Here is a 21,123-nt window from a genome sequence, read left to right on the forward strand (position 1 = left end):
AGTGTAATAAAGTGTTAATAAGTAGTAGCATACAAACTAATTTTGTAGGTTTGTGTTAGGTCCAATTTAAATTCTAATTTAGTATTGGAGTTTATTCAAGATCATTGAAAAATATAAACTATAATAATCACCTTTGACTTTGGTCTTTTATGTGAACTACGAAATTGAACCCAAACTTTCCACTATTCAAACAAGGTCTAAACTTGCCCTTCTCAATTGTAACAGTCCCTTGTTATATGTGAAAGTTAAGCTTGCACCAGCAATCCCCCACATCCAAGAATTAATTGATTTTTTAAACATATTAATTCATCAAGAGTAGCATATTTTTATAAAACTTGAAGTTATCCACCACTCGAACAAACGTGTAGTGTAATCAACAATCAATAATTTACCTAAACAAGAATAAGTTGATCTAGCATAGTTTCCTTCCGTAGACATATTTTAAATTTAGGGAAAATGGATTGATAATCCTCAAACTTAGCTCTTACTATTGGGTAGTAGAATATTGTATTAGCTACATCACCAACAAAGCATTGGGCGATATAATGTAACTTATCTTAAAATCATTACAAATAAAAAAGCTCCAAAACACATAATCAATTAATACGCATCCAATCCATCCAACGCAAATCGATTGTTGGTAATAAAATAAAAATGATTAATAATAATAATAATAATAAATTAGTAAAAACTATTGTATGAAATAGCCACTTAGAAAAAGGCCAAAGAAAAGCAACAAAGTACCATAAATAAGCACAGTCTTCTGACCAGAAGTAAGAGAATTACCACCAAGCCCATATTGTTGATTCTGAGCAAACCCAGCAATTTCAACGCTTTTACTTTCAAAGAAACTCTGTGCAGCACCACACGTTGGACATCGCCAATCATCAGGAAGTTTCTCGAATGGAAAACCAGGTGCAATTGGATACGAAGGATCACCCACACCTTCGTCGTATTTATACCCACACGAACGGCATTCGTAGATTCCAGTATTCAAAACAGCGAATTTCTCTTCCAATCGACGCTTATCTGAATCGGGCTTTTCTGCAGTTTCTTCTGCTTCGTTAGATATGTCGATGGAGTTTACGGTTAATTTTTTAGGGTGGTGGAGTTTGCGTTTGGGAAGGAGGAAGAGAGAGGGGTTTGTGAAATGGAGGTTAGGTTTGAGAGTGTGGATTTGGTGGTGGGAGAAAGGGGTTGAGAGATGAAACGTGGAAGCCATTGTTGGTGTTAGTTGAATTGACGGAGGGTGAATGGGGTTGTTGTAGTGACAGTGAAGTGTATCGAAATGGATGATAACCTTTCATCGTAATGTGCCGTTGGGATCACAACACGCTTGGATAAGGTAACCCATTCTAATTCTATTTCTATTTCTTTTTCTTTTCTTTCTATTTTTATAAATACAACTCTACAACATGTAAATAGGGTTGAGAGGTAAAATTGGGGGTGTTACTAGAAAATTTTAGATTAAATATATATTTTAAAAGTTTTGAGAATATAAAGAAGTGGAAGAGAAAACTAATTCTTTCTTTTTATGCTACTAAAAAACTGCATTTTTAAAAGCATGTTTAAAACTATGCATTTACATCCCACAAAATTGATATAGTTTTTTAATGCACACATCTAAACTAAACTGATATCGAGGTTGAGAAGTAGCCAGAAATAAATCTGTTTATATATAAAATAAGATATATATTTTATAATCAAACTATATCAATATAATATTTAGAGACCAACAATATCAACATAAATCAGGTTAAAATTTGAGTCGAAAAAATTAACCGTATATTGTAGATTGAAATAGTCAAACTAATTAGATAAAATTTTCACAAATAAATTACTAATATTAAAATTATAATTAAAAAACTAATTTTATATTAACTTATAGGTTAAAATAATCAAATCAATTAAAAGATGATATATATAATTTCTTACTTTACTATTTTTCATCGCAACAATAATATTTTTCTTTGTAGAATGTTATACGCTTGAATATAAGACTGTTTTGAAAGCTCTCGCTTGAATATAAATCAATACTAAGGATAGATTTTGGTTTTATAATGTGTTAAATAAGTAAAAAGAATCCCTAAATAAACACAAATAATATAAGATCGCCACAATAGTTGTTGTCTTCATAAAGGATTCACATGTCATTCAAATTAAACATTTATTTCTTTTGATATTATCTTTTCTGCCACATGATTGTACTATTATTATTTTACATGGGTTATAGTTATATGACATTGCAACTTGCAAGTACACATCATTGAATAATGGATAAATTAATCATTGCACAAAATCTACTGTAAAAATAAATAAATTTATTGCACAAATCTAAACACAAAGAAAAATATTTTTTATTTATTTAAAATATTTTACTTAAAAATTAATTTATTAAATTTTTTTTTAGTCTTCATGAGGTCGCATAATGAATATGCAGTCATATATTGTATTAGAAATTTGCTTCTTGAGTAGTTTATATTTTGAGAATGCGATCATCTATTACTTTTTTGTTTAATAAATTAAAAAATAATAAAATATTAAACTACTAAATGATCATATTTTTAGAAATACGATTTGGAGAAGAAGAGAATTTTCAACATAATATATGGTCACATCTTAATCCTACAACTTCATAAAAATTAAAAAATATAGAATATTTTGCAACATTAATGTCAAAATATTATATTTTAGAATTATTTTTAAAAAAGATTATATAATTGAAAATATCTCCTTTTTGTTTTTCCTCTCATTTTTTGTGGACAAACATCAATTTAAACAACCTTAAGAAAATCATCTTGTATGAAATAGTACCATAGTAGTGGATGTTCTTTACTCTAGTTCCTGAAATTAGACCAACTATTTCCCTTTTCTTAGAGTAGATCAACTATTCCCCTAACACCTCTGCGGCTGGAAAAATGAGGGTGTGTTGGCAGAGAAAATGAAGAGAGAATTGGAAGATGACGTCGAGAGAGAAAGAGATAAAAATAATGTTTGAAGGAAATGATATAGAGGATCTAAATATTTAATTACACTTTAAGGTAAAAGAAGCATTAACTTTTAAAAACTGGAGTACAAAAATCAAAACCAAAATCTACTAACAACTGAAAAAGGTTAAACATCTAAAACTACGAAATAATTTGATACTTTGACTTCTGCTTGCCTATTAGCATATGTTGTTTTCCATTATTCAACAATCAACAAACCCTCGCGTAATTTTGTTAGGTTCAAATATTTAATCTTATATTTTTTTTTTATATTTTAAGTTATTTTTAAATTTTACTTTAGTTTTTAATTTTTTTTTTATTGTGCTCTCTTCTTAAGTTATAAATTTTAGATATTTTGTTATCTCGAATTATTTTTTTATTTTTTTTAGTCCCTTAAGTTATAAATATAAAATATTTGGATCCCTTTAATTTACAAAAAAAAAAAATAAACATTTTCATCGCCTAAGTTTCAATGTTAGATATTATTAGAAATAACAATGTATATTATTTTTAATTTAAATGATTAAAATATTTAATATTTGTAATTTAAATGACGAAAATTACTTAAAAAGAACATCTAACATTTATAATTTAATAGACTAAAATAAAACGAAAAATATTTAAGCGACCAAAGTAAAAACTAAAAATAACTTAAAGACCAAAAGTACAATTTAACTCTAATTAAACTATACATTGTAATTTTCACAAAGTAGCAATATGAAAATAATGCATATAGATTTGATTCCACTGCAGTCAATGAGTCTGCGTTCACGCATTTAAAATATTAGTGATCGTTTAATCAATATCATATTGATAATAGATATTTTATACATTGTTTGATTAAGATCGAACTAACATATTAAACACAACAAATGCATCATCCAACACAATTTACTCTTACAAATGTGTTTGGATTGTTGAAGATAAATCAATTATGCATAACAAAATCGACTCCATCTAAAGCCAAGATTAGTAACTATTCACACTAACTGCAAATCGATTTTACAACTTATTGTTAAGTGAAAGTTACATATCTTCCTCAATTCCCTTTTTGCTCCAATTCATTTCAATGTGTACATAACTACATGAAAAAGTTTCTAAAATTCAAAGAAATTCTGTTGGAGAAAAAAAAACTAAGGAATTACAATGTTACATTTTATTAAACACAACAAATGCTCTATGAAAATCAACCAGAAAATAACTAATTCCTAAACTATCAGTATCATCGACCATATGGCAGATAAATTAAGAAGCAACTCTGTATGAGTGAAAATAACGAGAAAGAAGAAGAATTACAATAACTTTAACTAATCATCACTAAGCTAAAACAAATAAAACAAGAAGTAAATAATTAAACTAAAACAAGTGACTAATTGCTGAATTATCATCCTCCTAATCCACCAATTGATCGCAACTCGTCAAGAGAAGCTTTAATCTGATCCTGCACCAACTCCAACCTCTTTGAATACACTTCCAACTCCAAAATCTGTTGCTTCCTCCATTTTTCATCCAACACTTCTCCACTTCCGAAACCGAAATTCATCAACTGCAACGGAAATGGATTCATCGAGAAACCTCCTCTCGTTCCGAACGGTCCTCCCATCGCACCGGACACCAATTCCTTCAACAACGGCGATAAACAACTCCTCACCGTCTCTTCAATCAATCCAGATACGTTTTTCTCACTGCTACTACAATTATTATTATTGTTATTAGCGTTAATTGCAGTAGCATTAGTAGTAATAGGTGTTGTTGATGCAGTATTAGCGGTGGTAGTATTTGTTGTTGTGGTAGCATTAAAATTAGCATTAGCGATAAAATTAGGATTGGGATGGTTGAGGTTGATATAATCGCGATCTCTGATCGATGAATCATTCGATTCGCGCTTCTCGAAGCTTCTGATACCGGATCGAGGCCGTGAACGCTTCCTCGTGTTCGAGATGGCTTCGCTCTTGAGAATTACGGGACTGAAATTGAGATTAGGTTTCGGACTTGGATTTAGGTTGATTTCATCGTCGTCTAAGGCAATTTCTCCGGCGATCGGCGCTACGTTGTTCCAGATCTTACGAGAGATTTCGAAGGTGGCTTGATCGTGAGCGGTTTTGAAGGAAAATTCCTTACCGGAGCTGATTTTGTTGAGAACGTTTCTGTATTTCTTCTTCAACCTTCGGATCTTCTCGACGAGCTGGTTCTTGTTGAAATCGAGTTGAAGCTTCGACTTGATTTGGTCGTAGAACAAAGCGGTGTCGTTGTGGTGAGAGGATCCTCTCTGCGTTGTATAGTCGAGGAAACCTTGCAACAGTTCCATCTCATCTTCGTCGGTCCATAGACGCTGAAAGAGCTTACGCGAATCTTCCAGCGGAGGTTTTTTCTCCTCAATTGGCTCCAATCGCTGCCGTTTCGAATCGGAGGAGGAGGAATCAGCGAAAACGATCATCGTCGTGGTAGGCGTTGAAATTGGAGCTCTGACTCCTCCGTTGGAGATGGAGGAACCAGGAACGGCAACGGTGACGGCGAGAGCGGAACCGGTAGCAGAAGGCTCGTTTTCTTCGTCAAAAACCAAAACGTCGTCGTCTTCCTCTTCTTCTTCTTCGTATTCGTGAAATCCTTCTTCATCCTCGTCGATATCTTCTTCGGGGAAAACGGTGTCGTGTTGCTGTGAAGCCATAGAGGATGAAAAGGGAGTACGTTTGGTTAGTGGTTAGGCCGTGAGAGAGTGGGGTCACGAGTTTTTGTTTATGGTTGGAGTCATTCACCTTTGCACCTTGGTTGCAGGCAGGTAAGAGTAGTAATGCGATTTGTTTGTAGGAATGGCTTTCGTTTTGGTTTAGGTGGTGGACCAACCAACCACCCTTCCTAGGCTCGTATTTCTCTTTTTTTCCCTATTGTTAATCTTTACTGTACACATGGTTTCGACCAATAAAAACCTACTGTACAAGGAAAATGCGAATTCTATCGAAACAAGAATAATATTATTTATTTGGATGAGGGTTAATTTAATGCAAGAGTAAATGTGAGAGGACTTTGTATTTTTTTTTTTTTTTCCTAATAAAAGAGAACAGAAGACTAAAGTTTTTCACTTAATTTATTTTCTTCACGTCAAATGTGAGTTAATCGGATATGTCAATTCAACGTTAACATATGTTTGATACACTTCACTTAAATATGAGTGTTATTGTTAAAAATTACTTTGTAAATTGTTGTATCAATCAACACTTTAAAATTTCTTTTCACATGAAGATGGGTAATTCTTTGGCCGTCTCCTATAACTATTTCTAGATACATACCTCACATTTTTAGATGGAAGAGTATCACAAATTCCAAACTTTTTAGGGTAGCCTTCAACCACCTACCATCTTCATCCCTCAAAAGAATTGTTCTCTTTAATAATTAATTGTAAACTTTAAATTTCATAAATTCAAGTATTAAATTAAAAGTTAATGTATGATTGGATCAACTCAATAAATTCTCATAAAATTAAACAGTTCAATTGATTAGATTTGATGTTTATAATGAGTTAATAAGATAATAAAACCTTCCTTCTTTGAACTGTCTCAACCTTCCTTTTATGCATTATTTTTTCTCCTTTTATCCAAGTAATAATTGGTTTCAATGTGTATCAATTTTTTTTCTTTTGTGATTTTATCGTTAGTTCAACTTTATTTAATTTGTTATTTTATTGTTGCAGTATTCATTTAATTTAGATTGACGTATCGACTATCGATACAGGTCATTATAAATTCAGCTATTCACTTAATCGTTAATGTCACAAATTTGAATAAATAAGTATTTTAATCATTTTAATTTTGTTAAATTTATGGACATATTTATGCTTTATCTTATTAACTTAGATGTTTTAGATGTTTTGAGTTTATTCGAATACTCATATTTTTTTTTATCAAACTTGAATTTGTGTTGTTTTTTATATATTATACTAATTTGAATAAATGAATATATTCTTTTAGTTAAATATATTTGCAATGAGTTATAAAATAAAACAAAGGCTAAAAAAATAAGGTAAAACTTTTATCAACAACTCCATAAATACTAGAGATTGGAATAGGTTAGATCGATCGACAGAGATTTACGGTTTCGTCTACGTAAAACTCAAGACATATCAAGTTGACCTAATTTTGAGACTATATGCCACATGAAAAAGTCATTCACCTCTATCAATTCGACTTATTTAAATAAATATAAATAATATTTTTTTATTACTACTATAATTATTATATTAAATTTTAATCTTTTTGTTATATATTAAACTTTTAGTAATTTAAAAATATAAATCTTCTTTAATTTGTGAAATATTATAAAATAGAATTGAAGTAAGATGTCATATAAAATAAAATAGATTTTTAAATAGAATAGCAAGCCATACTAGACTTTTATCGATGTCAAAACCAAATCTAAAAAATAAGTTTACGCCATAAACTTGACTTAGATGTTAAATTTTTTTAATGGACCAAACTCAAACCGTGTAAAATCTAACTTATTCTCACCCTAATAAAAACACACAGTAGAACATTTAACCATAATGGACTACAACCCTACAATATCCCTCCACCTATCTCTATATGTATTAACTTTTTAAATATTAATATTATTTATATTTTATTTCGGAAGTAGTATATCAAAAACCAAAGACCCAATACACCCTGGCAAAATTGTCTTCTCCCGTAAACCCTAGAGTAAGAACTTGTAAATCAGTCTTCTAACAAACCTCCGTACATCCTATGTCATAAGCAAAACGTAGCACGATGAGGAACGAAACCGACAGTTGCATCTTCACAGGAACATATGAGCTCTTTTCCGTAAATTTGTGCACATGTATTTCTATCTTCATAGCAATAGGAGTTTCTATCCCACCAAATATTGTATAGCATTATAGCTGCAACTTATAGGACATGTAAATGACCTTTTGACAAAGCTCTTTCTATCTACATAACAAGTTTGATTTGAATGTCTTTAAATTTATCTCCGAATAATGGAATCATATTTGTTTATCCCAAACACACTACTTGACAGTTTGATTTATAGTTTCCACTTTTTCCTCACACCTGCGAAAAAGAATAGAATAATCGATGCTTTTTTTTTAAGGTTATCTCAAACATTCACGGCTAGGTTTGTTATTTTCCAAAAGAGATACAGGTACTCCTAGAGTAATATAATCCTTTCTCGTTTTTTAAAAAAAAAATAGTAATAATACATATTTTCTTGTTAACAATAGTATGATAAAAAAAAAGTGTTGGAAACATCAATCTAACACTATTTTTATCATTCGTTATTATTTTTTTGAATGGAAATACTTTAAGTCTCTCTACTTAATGAATGATTCATTCTTAAAATTGTGAAACCTACCTCAATTTAACCAAAAAGAATGTGCTGAAAATTAAATATTAGTGTTGTTGAATATTTTATAAATGGATTAGACCATCTCATATTCTCAATATTAAAAGAAATGATTAAAAATAATAATAAGCTAACTTATTTAATGTTATAAAACTAAAATTTATCACAATATTTTCTTTTTATTACAAATATTTGCTAGTATCAAATGTTTTAGATCCATTATATGACTTCTAGTAAATATTTATATCTAACATAATAACATTAAACAAACTATATCAATGTGAATGTCATTTTCGATATAACTAGCCTAAAAATACATGTGATACTCTGTAATAATATATAAATTGTAGAATTGAAAATTAAAATATTGATTACGTAGATGTAAGAATAATAATATTTTGAAGGTATATAAATTTTTTTTCTTCTTTGTTTGGGCATGGGAGAGGGAGAGAGATTTGGGTTAAATTCTAGTTTTATTTTTTTTTATCCACAAGGGTTATTTTAGTTCGACTTGACTACTTCGCACAACAAAGTCTATGTATACATTATCCAGCTGGTTTGAAACTCACGGATTTCTTTCATTTCACGTTTCATTCCAATTACCAATTAAATCCATTGCGTGTTCCATTCACATTACCAAGCGACTGTATTTCATTTGCATTTTTAATATGTAATGTAACAAGATGGAATCAACAAATTTTCTCCAAAAAAAAAAAAAGGGATCACACAACAAATAATAGGATACCTTTAAAAAAAATATAATTTGGACCAAATGGTCGAGGCTGTCATATTTTGCGTCGCATAAAACTGTACTCATTTCATTTATCTTGAAATTTAAATTTGAATAAAATAATAAAATCAGTTTTTTTAATTATTTATCTAAAATAATTAGTTAAATATCAATGTAAATTTATTTTTACACCGACAAACAAGTTAAAAATATATTTCTAAAAATGAGATATTGTGGCAAAACAAAGAAAAAAAAAAAGATAAAACGACAAAATAATGAACTTTCATTACATGTCTATTAAACAAATTTACACTACCATTACATATATTTTATTAGTTTTTGATGTCAGAGAAATAAGAGGGGCCGAAAACAAATTCATCTATATGAAATAATTTTTTTATTAATATAATAAATAATTTGACAAAAGGAAATTAGCAAAGCATTATTTTCTAGAATTTAAGCATTTTTTAAAATTTAATTTTATATGTAAGTACGTGTAAAAAAAAAATTTACCCCGTAAATCAATCCCAATTGAAAATGTATATAAAAAAACAAATGGTGTTTGATGAATTCTAGAATGTATATAAAATGTAAAATTCTAGAAGAATTTGCCTTACTGCTACAATCGGTGAATAGCTACTGGTGGTCCCCTGGCCAGGTGTCATTTGTGGTGTTTGATCATAAATAATAGTGGAAGGACTCTCCATGTGATATGACCCATTTCATGCCAAACGTTAAGGGTGCCGTGTAGAAGACAAATGAATGAAGACACAATTCAAATTGATACAATGACAGAAAGAAAAGGTCTTAAGTTGTTGCAATCATCAATTATAAACTTCGATCTTAAAATTCATCAAGCAACTATAGTGGTCGCAAGGAATATCGTGTAGGTTCACAAGGACCTATAGTGGTCACAAGAAATTAAACATCATCACAGTGCTTGGATTCAAGAACGACTTTGAAACCCGTTTTCATCGACAAAAATAAGATCGAAGCTACAATTAGTAGATATATTGCTTAGGTTATACAATTAAAATACAATCATTCTGTAGTCTCCAACTGGACCGTTTATAAAACAATTAGTTTTTGTTTATCCCAGCTACATCTGTTTGATTTCAAAAACCCCTCTATTTTCCTAAACCCGTTCATTGGTTTATATTTTTACTTTAAAGAAAAGCTAATGTTGTAGAGCCACTATCAAGTTTCAATTTGACGGCAAAAGAAATCGAGGCCAAAACTCACGCCCTAATTTTAGAGGAAAAATACCTTCTTCAAAATTATTTTAAATGTTTTATTGTTTATTTTGATATATAAGAATAAGAAAAGGACGATCATTTTAGATTTCCTTAGACAAATGTTTTTATCTTAGTAAAGACATCATAACCCAAGTTAAATGATGATCAACATAATCCAGTTAAATGATAATCAACATAATCAAAGTTGAATGATCATTTAGAAAGAGCAGAGTAATAAACTAAACTGCATCCAATCAATTAAAAATATAGAGCCAAAGGAATAAAGTTAATAAAACAAAAAATGTCATTCTAGTACTGAAAATATCCCGGTGTAATAAAATAAAAATTAAAACAAGGTTTAACAATAACAATTGTACCAAAATATCTCATTTTGTAGACCATGCATGAGATAACATAGCTATCAAAAAAACTTGGAAAGCAAAACAACCTTAAAGCACAAACACGACAACTAAAAACTCATTTCTTTTTTCCAGCCTTGGCAGCATCAGAGGCCTTGGTCTGCAAAGAACACAATTATGGTTTAATCAAATAAGGAATGCTTGCTGCAAGCAATCATAAACAAATCTTGGTATATATATAAAAAATTACCTTCTTTACACCACGGATCTTCTTGGCCCTATTCTTTCTCTCCTTCATTTGCTTCCTTGACTTCTCTATTTTGGTGTCAAGACCATTCTGAAATATATGGATATATAAGGTCAGACACAAAGAAAAGTGTAATCATAATTAAGATAAACTAATTATAGCTAAAGTGTGTTTAAATTCACTAAGATTATTTCAAAAACACTTATAGTAAGTATTAATTGGTGGTAAAATGCTGACAAAATCAAGATAACTAGCAAACACAATTTAAAAGGCACCGCAAATAAAATCTCTATCAAAATCAACATAGACAAATAAGATTTTAAAAGATTCATTAACACGATTCTGACCAAGAAAAAGGACCAGTTTATCAACTCCTAGGGTAGCCTATTCGGGAGAAAACCAAAACTAAATGAACAAAAACAGAAATGTCTCCATGCCAACTTAATGATTGACCACATATAAAGTCTAGAGGAGATAAAATTGCATGAATTCCCTAGATATTAAAAATCCTAATTAGAGTGGATTGGAACCTGATGTACACATGTCTTAAATAACAAACACTTGAAGTGTGTTTGATTTGACAATTAACAATTGTAACTCTACCCTCTGCTCTGGATAGAAAACTGACTTCAAATAATGAACAAAAACCAAGATACAACTCTAACAATTGTAAAGACACAAACTAGAACAATTATATAAGCAAATAATACTAGAAAGTATGTTAATCGTAAACATATAGAACTCATATTGAAGGATTTGACATCAATGATGTAAGCAATAACCAAAGCAATGTACAGTAAATAACATAATAATTAAACACAAATTCAACAAGGTAACTATAGAGTATGTTAACTCACCCTGATAAGTCTGTATTTGGGCTCATACTTCTTAGCATTCTCAACTGTATCGTAAATCAAACCAAAACCGGTTGATTTGCCACCTCCAAAATGGGTACGGAATTTGAAGACAAAAACAGTGTTAGGGTCCTTAACGTCGTACAACTTTGCCAACTTTTCCTTAAGCTCAGCCTAAATACCATTCACAACACATCAAAAATCAACAATCACTCAATAATATGAGAATGTTATTCCTAACTACTAACCACTTAACAATCAAATATCAGATTGCTAACTAAAGATACAGAAATCGTCTTAATATTTCTTGATTTAATTGAAACTATAAAAACATAAAATAAAGTACCTTGGAAACATTTGGTCTACCGGGATGAATGGCTTCAACAACCTGTATTCAAAGGCAATTAACAGATTAGAATCTCCATTTAACCAATCAGATCAGATAAAACTAAGAATTAAAAAATTTATTGCAAATATTCATATTCAGATCCAACAAAACCACCATTATGCCATATATGAATTAGGTCAAACAGAGAAAACCCTAAATCATACATAAAACAGAGAAAACCCTAAATCAAAGAAGAGTTGCAGTTGGTAAAGATGAAAAGGGGAAAGAAAAATGAGAAACTCACGAACTGCTTCCTGGAAAGGAGTCTGTTGGTCATGAACTTCCTAGTCCTTATGGTAACTGCCTTAGTGTCTGCCATGATTTTCGCAGTTGAGTGATGCGAGCGATGGAAGAGCAGGAAGACGGAGGCGGCTTTGCAAGCTCCAACACTAACACTCGAAATTATTATAGAGAAACCCTATTTTACATGGTTGGGTTGATCCTTTTATAGTATTTCTCATGGGTTCAAAATAGGCTGGGCTAAAAACTTTAAAGGCCCGTATACAAAAGCCTTAATGTGTTACAAGAAATCTATTTTATTCTTTACCCCACTCTTATGTCTATACTCCCACAGTATTTTTTAAATCTCATCTTTATCCTTTAAATCTTATAAATCTTTTATATTTTATAAATATTTAAAAACAGTTTTCTGAAAATGTGTTAAATTTTTTTTTGATATACAACTTTAAAAAAATTATATTTTAATTTATTTATATAAAATGTAACATATATAAATAAAATGATATTATTATGTAATAAAACATTGTTGACACTATCAATGCTTTCGACACACATTAAATATGAATAATTATAATTAATAATATAAAAATTTATTATTATAATTAATTATTATAAATTATTTTATATATTATTTCAGATATTTGATACATGAAAAGTTGTAAAAACCTATTATTATGATTAATTATTTATTTATTTTTTATTTTACTTTAGATAATTGATACATGGGAAATTGTTGTGGATTGTACTAGAGAGATTGGTATCAAAAACAAAGTGATGGTTATCATGGACGCCTTAAATCAATTTATATGATGTACTCTACACATCTCAATCTACAAATATTCTATATACATCAATCTATATAATGCATATCATTTGATTATATTAATTCATGTAATAATAAAATATGTACAAATAACGTGTCACCTTCTTATATATAAAAACAATTGGACTCATAAAATATACAAATTATATAATTTAAAATTTATACAAATATTTCAAAAATAATTTTATTTTTGAAATAATTCTTTTAAAACCTTTTTTTTTCTTTCAATTTTCCTCAATACTGTACGGTATCACCTCATCACAATTTAATATTAAAACATAAAAAATATATATATAGTTGCATACAACATAGAGAGAAATAAGAAATAAATTAGTATTAGATTAAAATAAAAAGGTTTAATTGCAGTTTTGGTACCTTTATTTTAACTGAATTGCGAAAGTAGTCCTTCCATTTTGTTTCTCCCCAATTTTGGTCCCTCAAACAGAATTTTAGTCTAAAACTTGATGAAATTTCATTTTTTAAAGCTATACTACACCATTTATGATCATATATTTTAGGTACAATTGTTGCAAATGGGATTTTGAGGCATGATGTGACTTAAATAAATGCAAAAAAAAATGAAATTTCATCAAGTTTTGAACTAAAATTCTGTTTGAGGGACCAAAACTGGGGAGAAACAAAATGGGGGGACTACTTGTGCGATTCAGCTAAAATAGGGAGACTAAAACTGCAATTAAACCAAATAAAAAAGAAATACAAGGACCGATGTTAATGGCAGGTGAGAGGTGCTAAGAATATATGTAATATTGCAAGTGAAATAAAAACTTATATAGTGAAACAAACAAAGAGAAGGTTGTTTTTCACGTAAAATTTGGTACATGAGTAATACCATAGGTAATTAAGTGTCCTATATTACACGTTTTTACAAAAATTTATATTAAGTTAATTATGGTTGAAATTTCCGTGTATTCTAAGATTAAAAAAAAAAAAGTGGATAGAGTGAGTGACGTGGCTACATGAAATAGACATGGGAACGAAGATGACAAAATAAGGAGATTTGGGGTTGGGGATGAGATGAGGTTCCTAAAGCATGGGGCACACAGTATATACAACACAAGACAATTCTTCATCCTTATTTAGAAAACCAGAGAGAATACTCTGAATTTCTTCCTTCACATATTATTTTCCCAATTAATCAAATAATTAATCAACCCCCTTTTGAATTCAATTCAACAAATATTACAATATATCAAAACCATGATCATACCCACAACTATGTTACTCGAATCCTACCCTTTCCAGTTGAAATTGAAGCAATTCCCTTTCCCTCGACACCGTTTTCACACTCACACCTTCACAACTTCAATATCAATACCCAACACTAAACATAACACCGTCAAATGTCACTTAACCCCCCTAAAAACCCCGTTCTCATCAATCTCTAATTCCAATTCAAATTCCAATTCCAAATCCCCGTTAGAGTCTCTCGCAACCGCAATATGGAACACGATACGAAAACCCGCAATTGCCGCGGTTATAATTGGGATTCTATTGATGTACGATCCAAACACTGCATTAGCAGCATCTGGTGGTAGAATGGGTGGAAGATCTTTTTCTTCTTCTTCTTCTTCTTCTTCGTCTTCATCGTCGAGGAGTTATTCGGTTCCTACACCGACCCCGGGGTTTTCTTACTCTGCTCCGTATTATGGGCCTTCTCCGTTTAGCGGTGGGGTTTACTTTGGTCCCGCCGTTGGGGTTGGTGTTGGTGCTGGGTCCAGTTTCTTTCTCATATTAGTGGGTTTCGCTGCTTTTATTTTGGTTTCTGGTTTTCTTTCGGATCGTTCTGAGGGTAGTGTTCTCACTGCGGCTCAAAAAACCACCGTCCTCAAACTTCAGGTATCTTACTCTACTTTATACAATTATAAGCATTCATTATTTTGCCATGCTTTGTGTATTTGTGTTAGTATTGTTGTTGCTTTTGCATATAATTCATGAACAGTAGACAATGTTTACTTTTCATTCATCGTTGCATACAATGTTGGCGTAGGTTTCTGAATTAAAGGTTAATTATTTAGACTACTTATAGTATGTTTCGAAATCTAACATTCCACTGTGAGAAACCACGTCCAAACTTGTAGATTAGATTCACAACCACCACATGTTTGCTTTCTCTACCCACATTTTAGCATATGTTTGGAACATTTCTCGCGTTTCCATGCATTTTGGGGAGGTCACTATTTGGAGAGTTTGGGTGAACGTGAGTTTGCACTGTGATTTAGTAACTTTCCAAACACGGTTTAGTGCATGTGTGAATTCACTTTTGGGCCGGTTGAATGTGATTTTGAGGACTTAAAATTGATTTTGGCATGTGGGTTCTTGATTATCATTGATTTTGCTTCTAGAATTTATTCCAACTTAAAGCTATGATTTGTAGCTTTTTCCTCAAAACATGATTTTTACACTCAAATTTCTTGTTCATCGTCGTTTCACATGAATGTTACCCAATAAAAATTGTTATTTCTTAAACTCACTTTTAACTAAAATCAATTCAATCAAACTCCGTACACTTGCAGATTTTTCTCATTGGCAATAGTTGTTGCTATTTTCTGTGTTTAGAAGGTCTTTTCATCTCTGTCTTGTTAGCTACCACCAGTACTGTTGTGCTGCTTGGTCAATGTGTGTTTATTCGTGGAGGAAGGCTAGCAAAATAAACCTTTTTTCACTCTCTTTATTATAGATTCACATTTTAATAAATCAACACATGTGTGTTGTAAAGTGATTGCCTTTCAATAAGTGTTGGTCTTTTCAAATATGGATCAATCACAAAAAAGTGTTAAGATGAGTGCATAAAAAAGAGCATATTGCTAGCATTCCTTTTTAAAATCATTTTGGTGAATTTCAATGGAGGTGTTGTTTTAAGGATGAGTTGTTGGGGTTATTATTTTTTCATCTGGATGCAATTTTCTTGTATCAACCTCTCTAGAATGAGAGTGTTTGTATAGAATTACGTACGCAATACGAATACTATGATTTAGAAGGAACCAATAATCAGAGTGTTTGTCTGTTTAGACTAGTTATGGGCCTCTGACAGGGGAACCTGACTTATTTTCATCCGTACCTGAAATCATGTATTGCTACTTTTAAGCTCACTAACGTATACAATGTTTGTATAGATTTGTAAACAAATATTATTTTGTCCAAGTTTTATTGTAATTTTAGTTGGGTTTTTAAGGCTTGTTTGTCAGCATCTTGTTAGCTACCACTACACCGCACAACACAGTTATTTCTTTTATTCAGTATTCTTAAATCGTTGGTGAATTTCAAATTCTCAACGATAGCGTTATTCTCTTAGGTTGGGTTGTTAGGGCTGGGCCGTTCACTTCAAAGGGATCTGAATAGGATTGCCGAAGTTGCAGACACATCATCTTCAGAAGGTTTGAGCTACGTATTGACAGGTGAGGCTCCTAAACATGTACTTTTTTGGTCACTTAACTGTATTCGTTTCTTTTTTCCTAGCCAGATGATAGTACTTTAAGGTTTACCGAACATGTAAACGCGATTAGTGTAGTGCTTTCAGTATTTTGTATAACAGGATTATTAATGACATAAAATTAGTGCTTGTGATCTAGTGTAAACTATTTTGGTTTTAATTATCAATGTAGAAAATATTGAAATTAAATATTCACGTTAAATATTAAATTACTTATGATTGGATATGAATTATAATGTAGCTTAAAGCATCGTGGTTGTACCATATGATCTACTTTCTAATCTAATGTGACCTTCTGTTGCAGAGACAACATTAGCTTTGCTTCGGCATCCTGATTATTGTATCTCGGCATATTCATCTGTAAGTGACTTTAATCTCTGATAGCTGTTCATTGGTTACTTGAGGACACTGCACACAACTTAGTGCTATTGTACTGTGATTGATATTGCTTTTTATTGATTGTTGACAACTTGATATTAATACTTAGTACCATTCCAATTGTATTGCTAGAATAATGACATCTTTTGCCACATCATCTCCACATTAATACTCAAGATTTTTGCTCCAGTTAAAAGAGAAAGTATTGAAGTGGCTATATCGAATTCAATGATTGCTAAAGTTTTTGTGCATTTTTGGTTTTGTGAAAATTCAAGCTTAATGTTGTAAGAGTAGTATTTTCTGTCCTAAAAAATAATACCTAATTTTAATAGTTTAATGTTGTAAGAGTAGTGTTTCCTATCCTAAAAAATTAGAGCATCCACAATAGAGCACCCGGGTTTGGTGCTTAAACGGGTCCCGCCTATACACTCATTTCATAATTTTTTTAATAACAATCTTTAATAAGCATTCAATCTCTCCAACCCAGCACCTAAAATAAATTGCTAAATGAGTCCACTAATATCTCTATATCACTACATTTCAACAACATTCATTTATTTTATTACAATTTATTGTGTAGGAACCACAAAAAGTAAAGACAGAGGGTGCTGGCATAGCCACCCTTCTCTATAGGCACCCAAAAATATTTCTCCACAATGGGGTTGCCTATTTAGCTTGGTGCAAAATAGGTAAAGCAACCATTGTGGATGGCCTTATACTTATCATTTGCTATTTAAAAAAAACACTTCAACTTTTGTTTGCTGTTTATCAAGCGAACTGTATCTGATATCTAGTATACAACATTAGTTATTTATTAGAGTTCATCATCAGTGAATTTTTTTTTCCAAGCTTGTAATTTAAATTATACTCCATATTGTTGTAAACTTGCAATAGAACTAAAGGAAAATGAGATTGTGTAAAGTTGAAAGCACATACTTGCCGACATTTTTGTAGGTGGACATAAAGCGGGGTATAGAAGATGGGGAGAAACGTTTTAATCAACTTTCAATTGAAGAACGGGGAAAATTTGATGAAGAGACGCTGGTCAATGTTAATAACATAAAGAGGCAAAGCACGAGAAGCCAGAGAGCTAATGGGTTCAGCAATGAATACATAGTGGTATCATAACTTTCTCGGTGTTTGTTTTCAACATGTTGTATCTTTGTGTGCACTATTTACTTAAAACTTAAAAAACAACTCTTAGAGTAGAGAAACATATGGAATCTTATATTAGTACAAGTTAACCGGCTCTAGGCATGAAATTAGACACATGAGTAATCATTTTAGGAACCGGTTCAACATCCGGGTTTTATATCTCTATTGACATCAATATCTAAAAAATTATATATTTTTGTATCCAAAAGAAAAATAATCTATAAAAGATATGGAGAATGTCTGGTCCATGGCTTCCTTAGGATTATGCTTCCAGCCTAATTTATTTCACTGAGAATGAAACACTTAGTTTTTCGTTTGTAGATTCAACATTTTCAATTGGCCATTTTTACATACTATTTAAGATCATTCCTGTTAATGTTTCCAAAGATTCCAAACACGATCCTTGTTGACATGCTCGGACTATGTCAACAATCATTGTTCCATTGAGAAAGACAAAGTATGAATAAGTAGAAAGTAATTTGGAACCTTTCTCATGTGGGTTGCTCTACAGAAGACTAGGATTCATTTGATTCATTAAAAAAATGAAAGAATGGGCTACACACAAATATTTGTTCCATGTTTTGTTTTAAAATAGTTGTAGGACAGGAAAAAGATGAATCATCGAACAATGTCGTACATTTATTGCCTATTCAACCATGAGACAACTTTTTGTCCCACGCTCAACATTCAAAAGTAAAAACATAATCAACCATTTCCTTTTTCTCCTCTACAAACAGAACAAAAAGTTGCTTCGTAACTCAATTACTTGAATTGTGTTGTTACTTAACATGCATCAAATGTACTCCTGTAGTTCTATTTTGGTGATTGATGGATCAACTCAGTTGAGAGTCTGATTACATTTGTCTTGTTAAAGAAATAAGTAGTTTGTTTTAATTTGTGTTTATGGTAACAGATGAATTCAGAGTGAGTTTGGGTTGCAACTTCTTTTTGAATTTGTTTTCTTATCTTTCTCTTTCTTGATAATTGTCTGACAGTAATGATTTGCTTGTGTCACCCTCAGCCTTGGTGCTTAACATAGTTGATTCTTGGTAGCTTCATAACTACAGTTCATCTTATTTTTTATTGACATAGATAGACATCCATTAACCTACATTTCTTTCCAAACAGGCATATCATCACTCTCCTAAATTCAATAGGCATTTAACCAAACTAAACTATATGAACCTGCTCTTATTTTTGTTCGGCTGCAGAAATTTTTAATTTAAGCCCTGCGAATCTGCTCACTGAAAACGGAAACAGAGCAAAGAAATTAGAATGGGCAAACAATTTGTGTTAACTTTTAAGATTTAGATCGTCTCGTCGCTCAAAAATGTGAATTTCCATGGGGACTGTTCATATATCTTTCTTCTAACCCTAGTTGTTCTGTTCTTATATATCAGATAACAATCTTGGCAGCTGCTGAAGGAGAACATAAACTTCCTAGCATCAATGGAAGTGGAAATCTGAAGGAAGCTTTACAAAAACTGGGATCCATTCCTTCAAGCAAATTATTAGTAAGTTCAATAATATTGTCCTTTTTGCGGATGTTGTTAGTACCTTTCTTTGAAACGTTGTCACTGTAATCGCAGGCAGTTGAGGTGCTATGGACCCCACAAAATGAGAACGATACTCTCTCAGAACGGGAATTACTCGAAGATTACCCACTTTTGCGACCTTTGTAAATTGCAATGGTCTGCTTGCATTCTACTTCCGGCCTTCTACAATTATGAGCTGTAATCGGGTTGTGATTGTGTATTTGAGGATATCATATGTGGTAATGGTAATACTGAAATAATAAGCATTAAAACCATTGAATCACTGATATTATCCTGCTACTCAATCTGCAAGGTTATACAGCTGCGGCCAATGTCAATATGACATTGTGTCAACTATATAAAGGTCCGATCATAATCATTGGTGATATTAGTTGTACAGATTACCCATTAGGATATCCTCTAAAGAATTTGTATCATATTATAGAGAATTATTTTTTCGCCTTAATTCGAAATAGTTGTCCATTCTGTTTAGAAATTTCTTTGCTGTTGAATTCGGTGGACTTTTTAAGTTTTGCTTACAAGATAAATATAAAATTGTTAGTTTTGTTTTTGTATTGTGTTGATTGAATCCAATATCTACCTAAGAAAGAAATTTACAGAAGGCCATTTCCTAGATGCAAGTAGAAGTTAAAATTGTAAACAAGGTGGTTTTATACTGAAAAAAAATAGAATATATTTTTCTGAAACCAAACATGCCTTCAATTTTCAACCCTGTTCTTGGGCACAATTTTTCAATGTTGAACGCTTACAAGCAGAAACTGTTTTTCCTGGGTACTGAAGAAAATACTCGATTGATGGGGAAATGGGGTTCATGAGCAGAATCTGACCCCTAATTTGATTAAAACTTCATCAAATCAAGTATCATGAGGAACATCAAGATATATTTGTGTGCTAGTGATAAAGTGGTTGAACTCCACTTCCAATTACAAAATGTGCACTGGTCTATACTCACCAAGCTCCTCCCACGGCAAAAGTTCCGGACGCACGAAGTCGAGGAGATGAAAAAAGAAAATCTAAAAGAGGAGGAAGAATAAATAATATTAAGAATTAATTACAGTTTTAGTCTTTAATTTTATTTATTTATAGAATTGGTCTCTTTATTTTAAAAATCAACAGTTTTGGTATCTCCTTCATAATTTTGAACTAAAAAATAACGGTGTAACATATTTTAAGTAACTTAACATACAATTCCATAATACAGAACTATCTAAATGTATTAATTATTAATATGTCATTAGTTAAATTAAAAATATAAAAAAAATTATGAAGTTGAAAGTTAAATGTTTATGGTGTTTTTTTTTATTTCATGAGTATTAATCATTATATATTATCCTATTATATATTACGTCATCTAAAGTATATCGCGCT

At 31.0% G+C, this 21,123-nt stretch overlaps 4 protein-coding genes across 4 annotated transcripts; 1 reads left to right on the forward strand and 3 right to left on the reverse strand.

Moving 5' to 3' along the window:
• Positions 1-579: 579 nt before the first annotated feature.
• Positions 580-1,382, reverse strand: LOC101494665 (uncharacterized). The gene has a single exon (XM_004494618.4). It carries the CDS (start codon positions 1,220-1,222, stop codon positions 692-694), a length of 531 nt encoding a protein of 176 aa, XP_004494675.1. The 5' UTR covers positions 1,223-1,382; the 3' UTR covers positions 580-691.
• Positions 1,383-4,121: 2,739 nt separating this feature from the next.
• On the reverse strand, positions 4,122-6,046 carry LOC101494985 (probable transcription factor At3g04930). The gene has a single exon (XM_004494619.4). It carries the CDS (start codon positions 5,653-5,655, stop codon positions 4,372-4,374), a length of 1,284 nt encoding a protein of 427 aa, XP_004494676.1. The 5' UTR covers positions 5,656-6,046; the 3' UTR covers positions 4,122-4,371.
• A 4,539-nt stretch (positions 6,047-10,585) lies between these two features.
• On the reverse strand, positions 10,586-12,580 carry LOC101495311 (small ribosomal subunit protein eS24z). The gene is made up of 5 exons (XM_004494620.4): positions 12,397-12,580; positions 12,111-12,152; positions 11,768-11,938; positions 10,914-11,000; positions 10,586-10,823 (listed from the first exon to the last, which is right to left on the reverse strand). Exons 1-5 carry the CDS (start codon positions 12,469-12,471, stop codon positions 10,782-10,784), a joined length of 417 nt encoding a protein of 138 aa, XP_004494677.1. The 5' UTR covers positions 12,472-12,580; the 3' UTR covers positions 10,586-10,781.
• A 1,654-nt stretch (positions 12,581-14,234) lies between these two features.
• Positions 14,235-20,305, forward strand: LOC101495636 (FLUCTUATING-LIGHT-ACCLIMATION protein 1, chloroplastic). The gene is made up of 6 exons (XM_004494621.4): positions 14,235-15,072; positions 16,529-16,631; positions 16,971-17,026; positions 17,999-18,163; positions 19,600-19,713; positions 19,789-20,305. The coding sequence occupies exons 1-6, from the start codon at positions 14,434-14,436 to the stop codon at positions 19,879-19,881; spliced, it is 1,170 nt and encodes a 389-aa protein (XP_004494678.1). The 5' UTR covers positions 14,235-14,433; the 3' UTR covers positions 19,882-20,305.
• The last annotated feature ends 818 nt before the right edge of the window (positions 20,306-21,123 follow it).

This window comes from Cicer arietinum, chromosome 3 (genome assembly GCF_000331145.2).
Source record: "Cicer arietinum cultivar CDC Frontier isolate Library 1 chromosome 3, Cicar.CDCFrontier_v2.0, whole genome shotgun sequence".
NCBI classification, from domain to species: Eukaryota; Viridiplantae; Streptophyta; class Magnoliopsida; order Fabales; family Fabaceae; genus Cicer; species Cicer arietinum.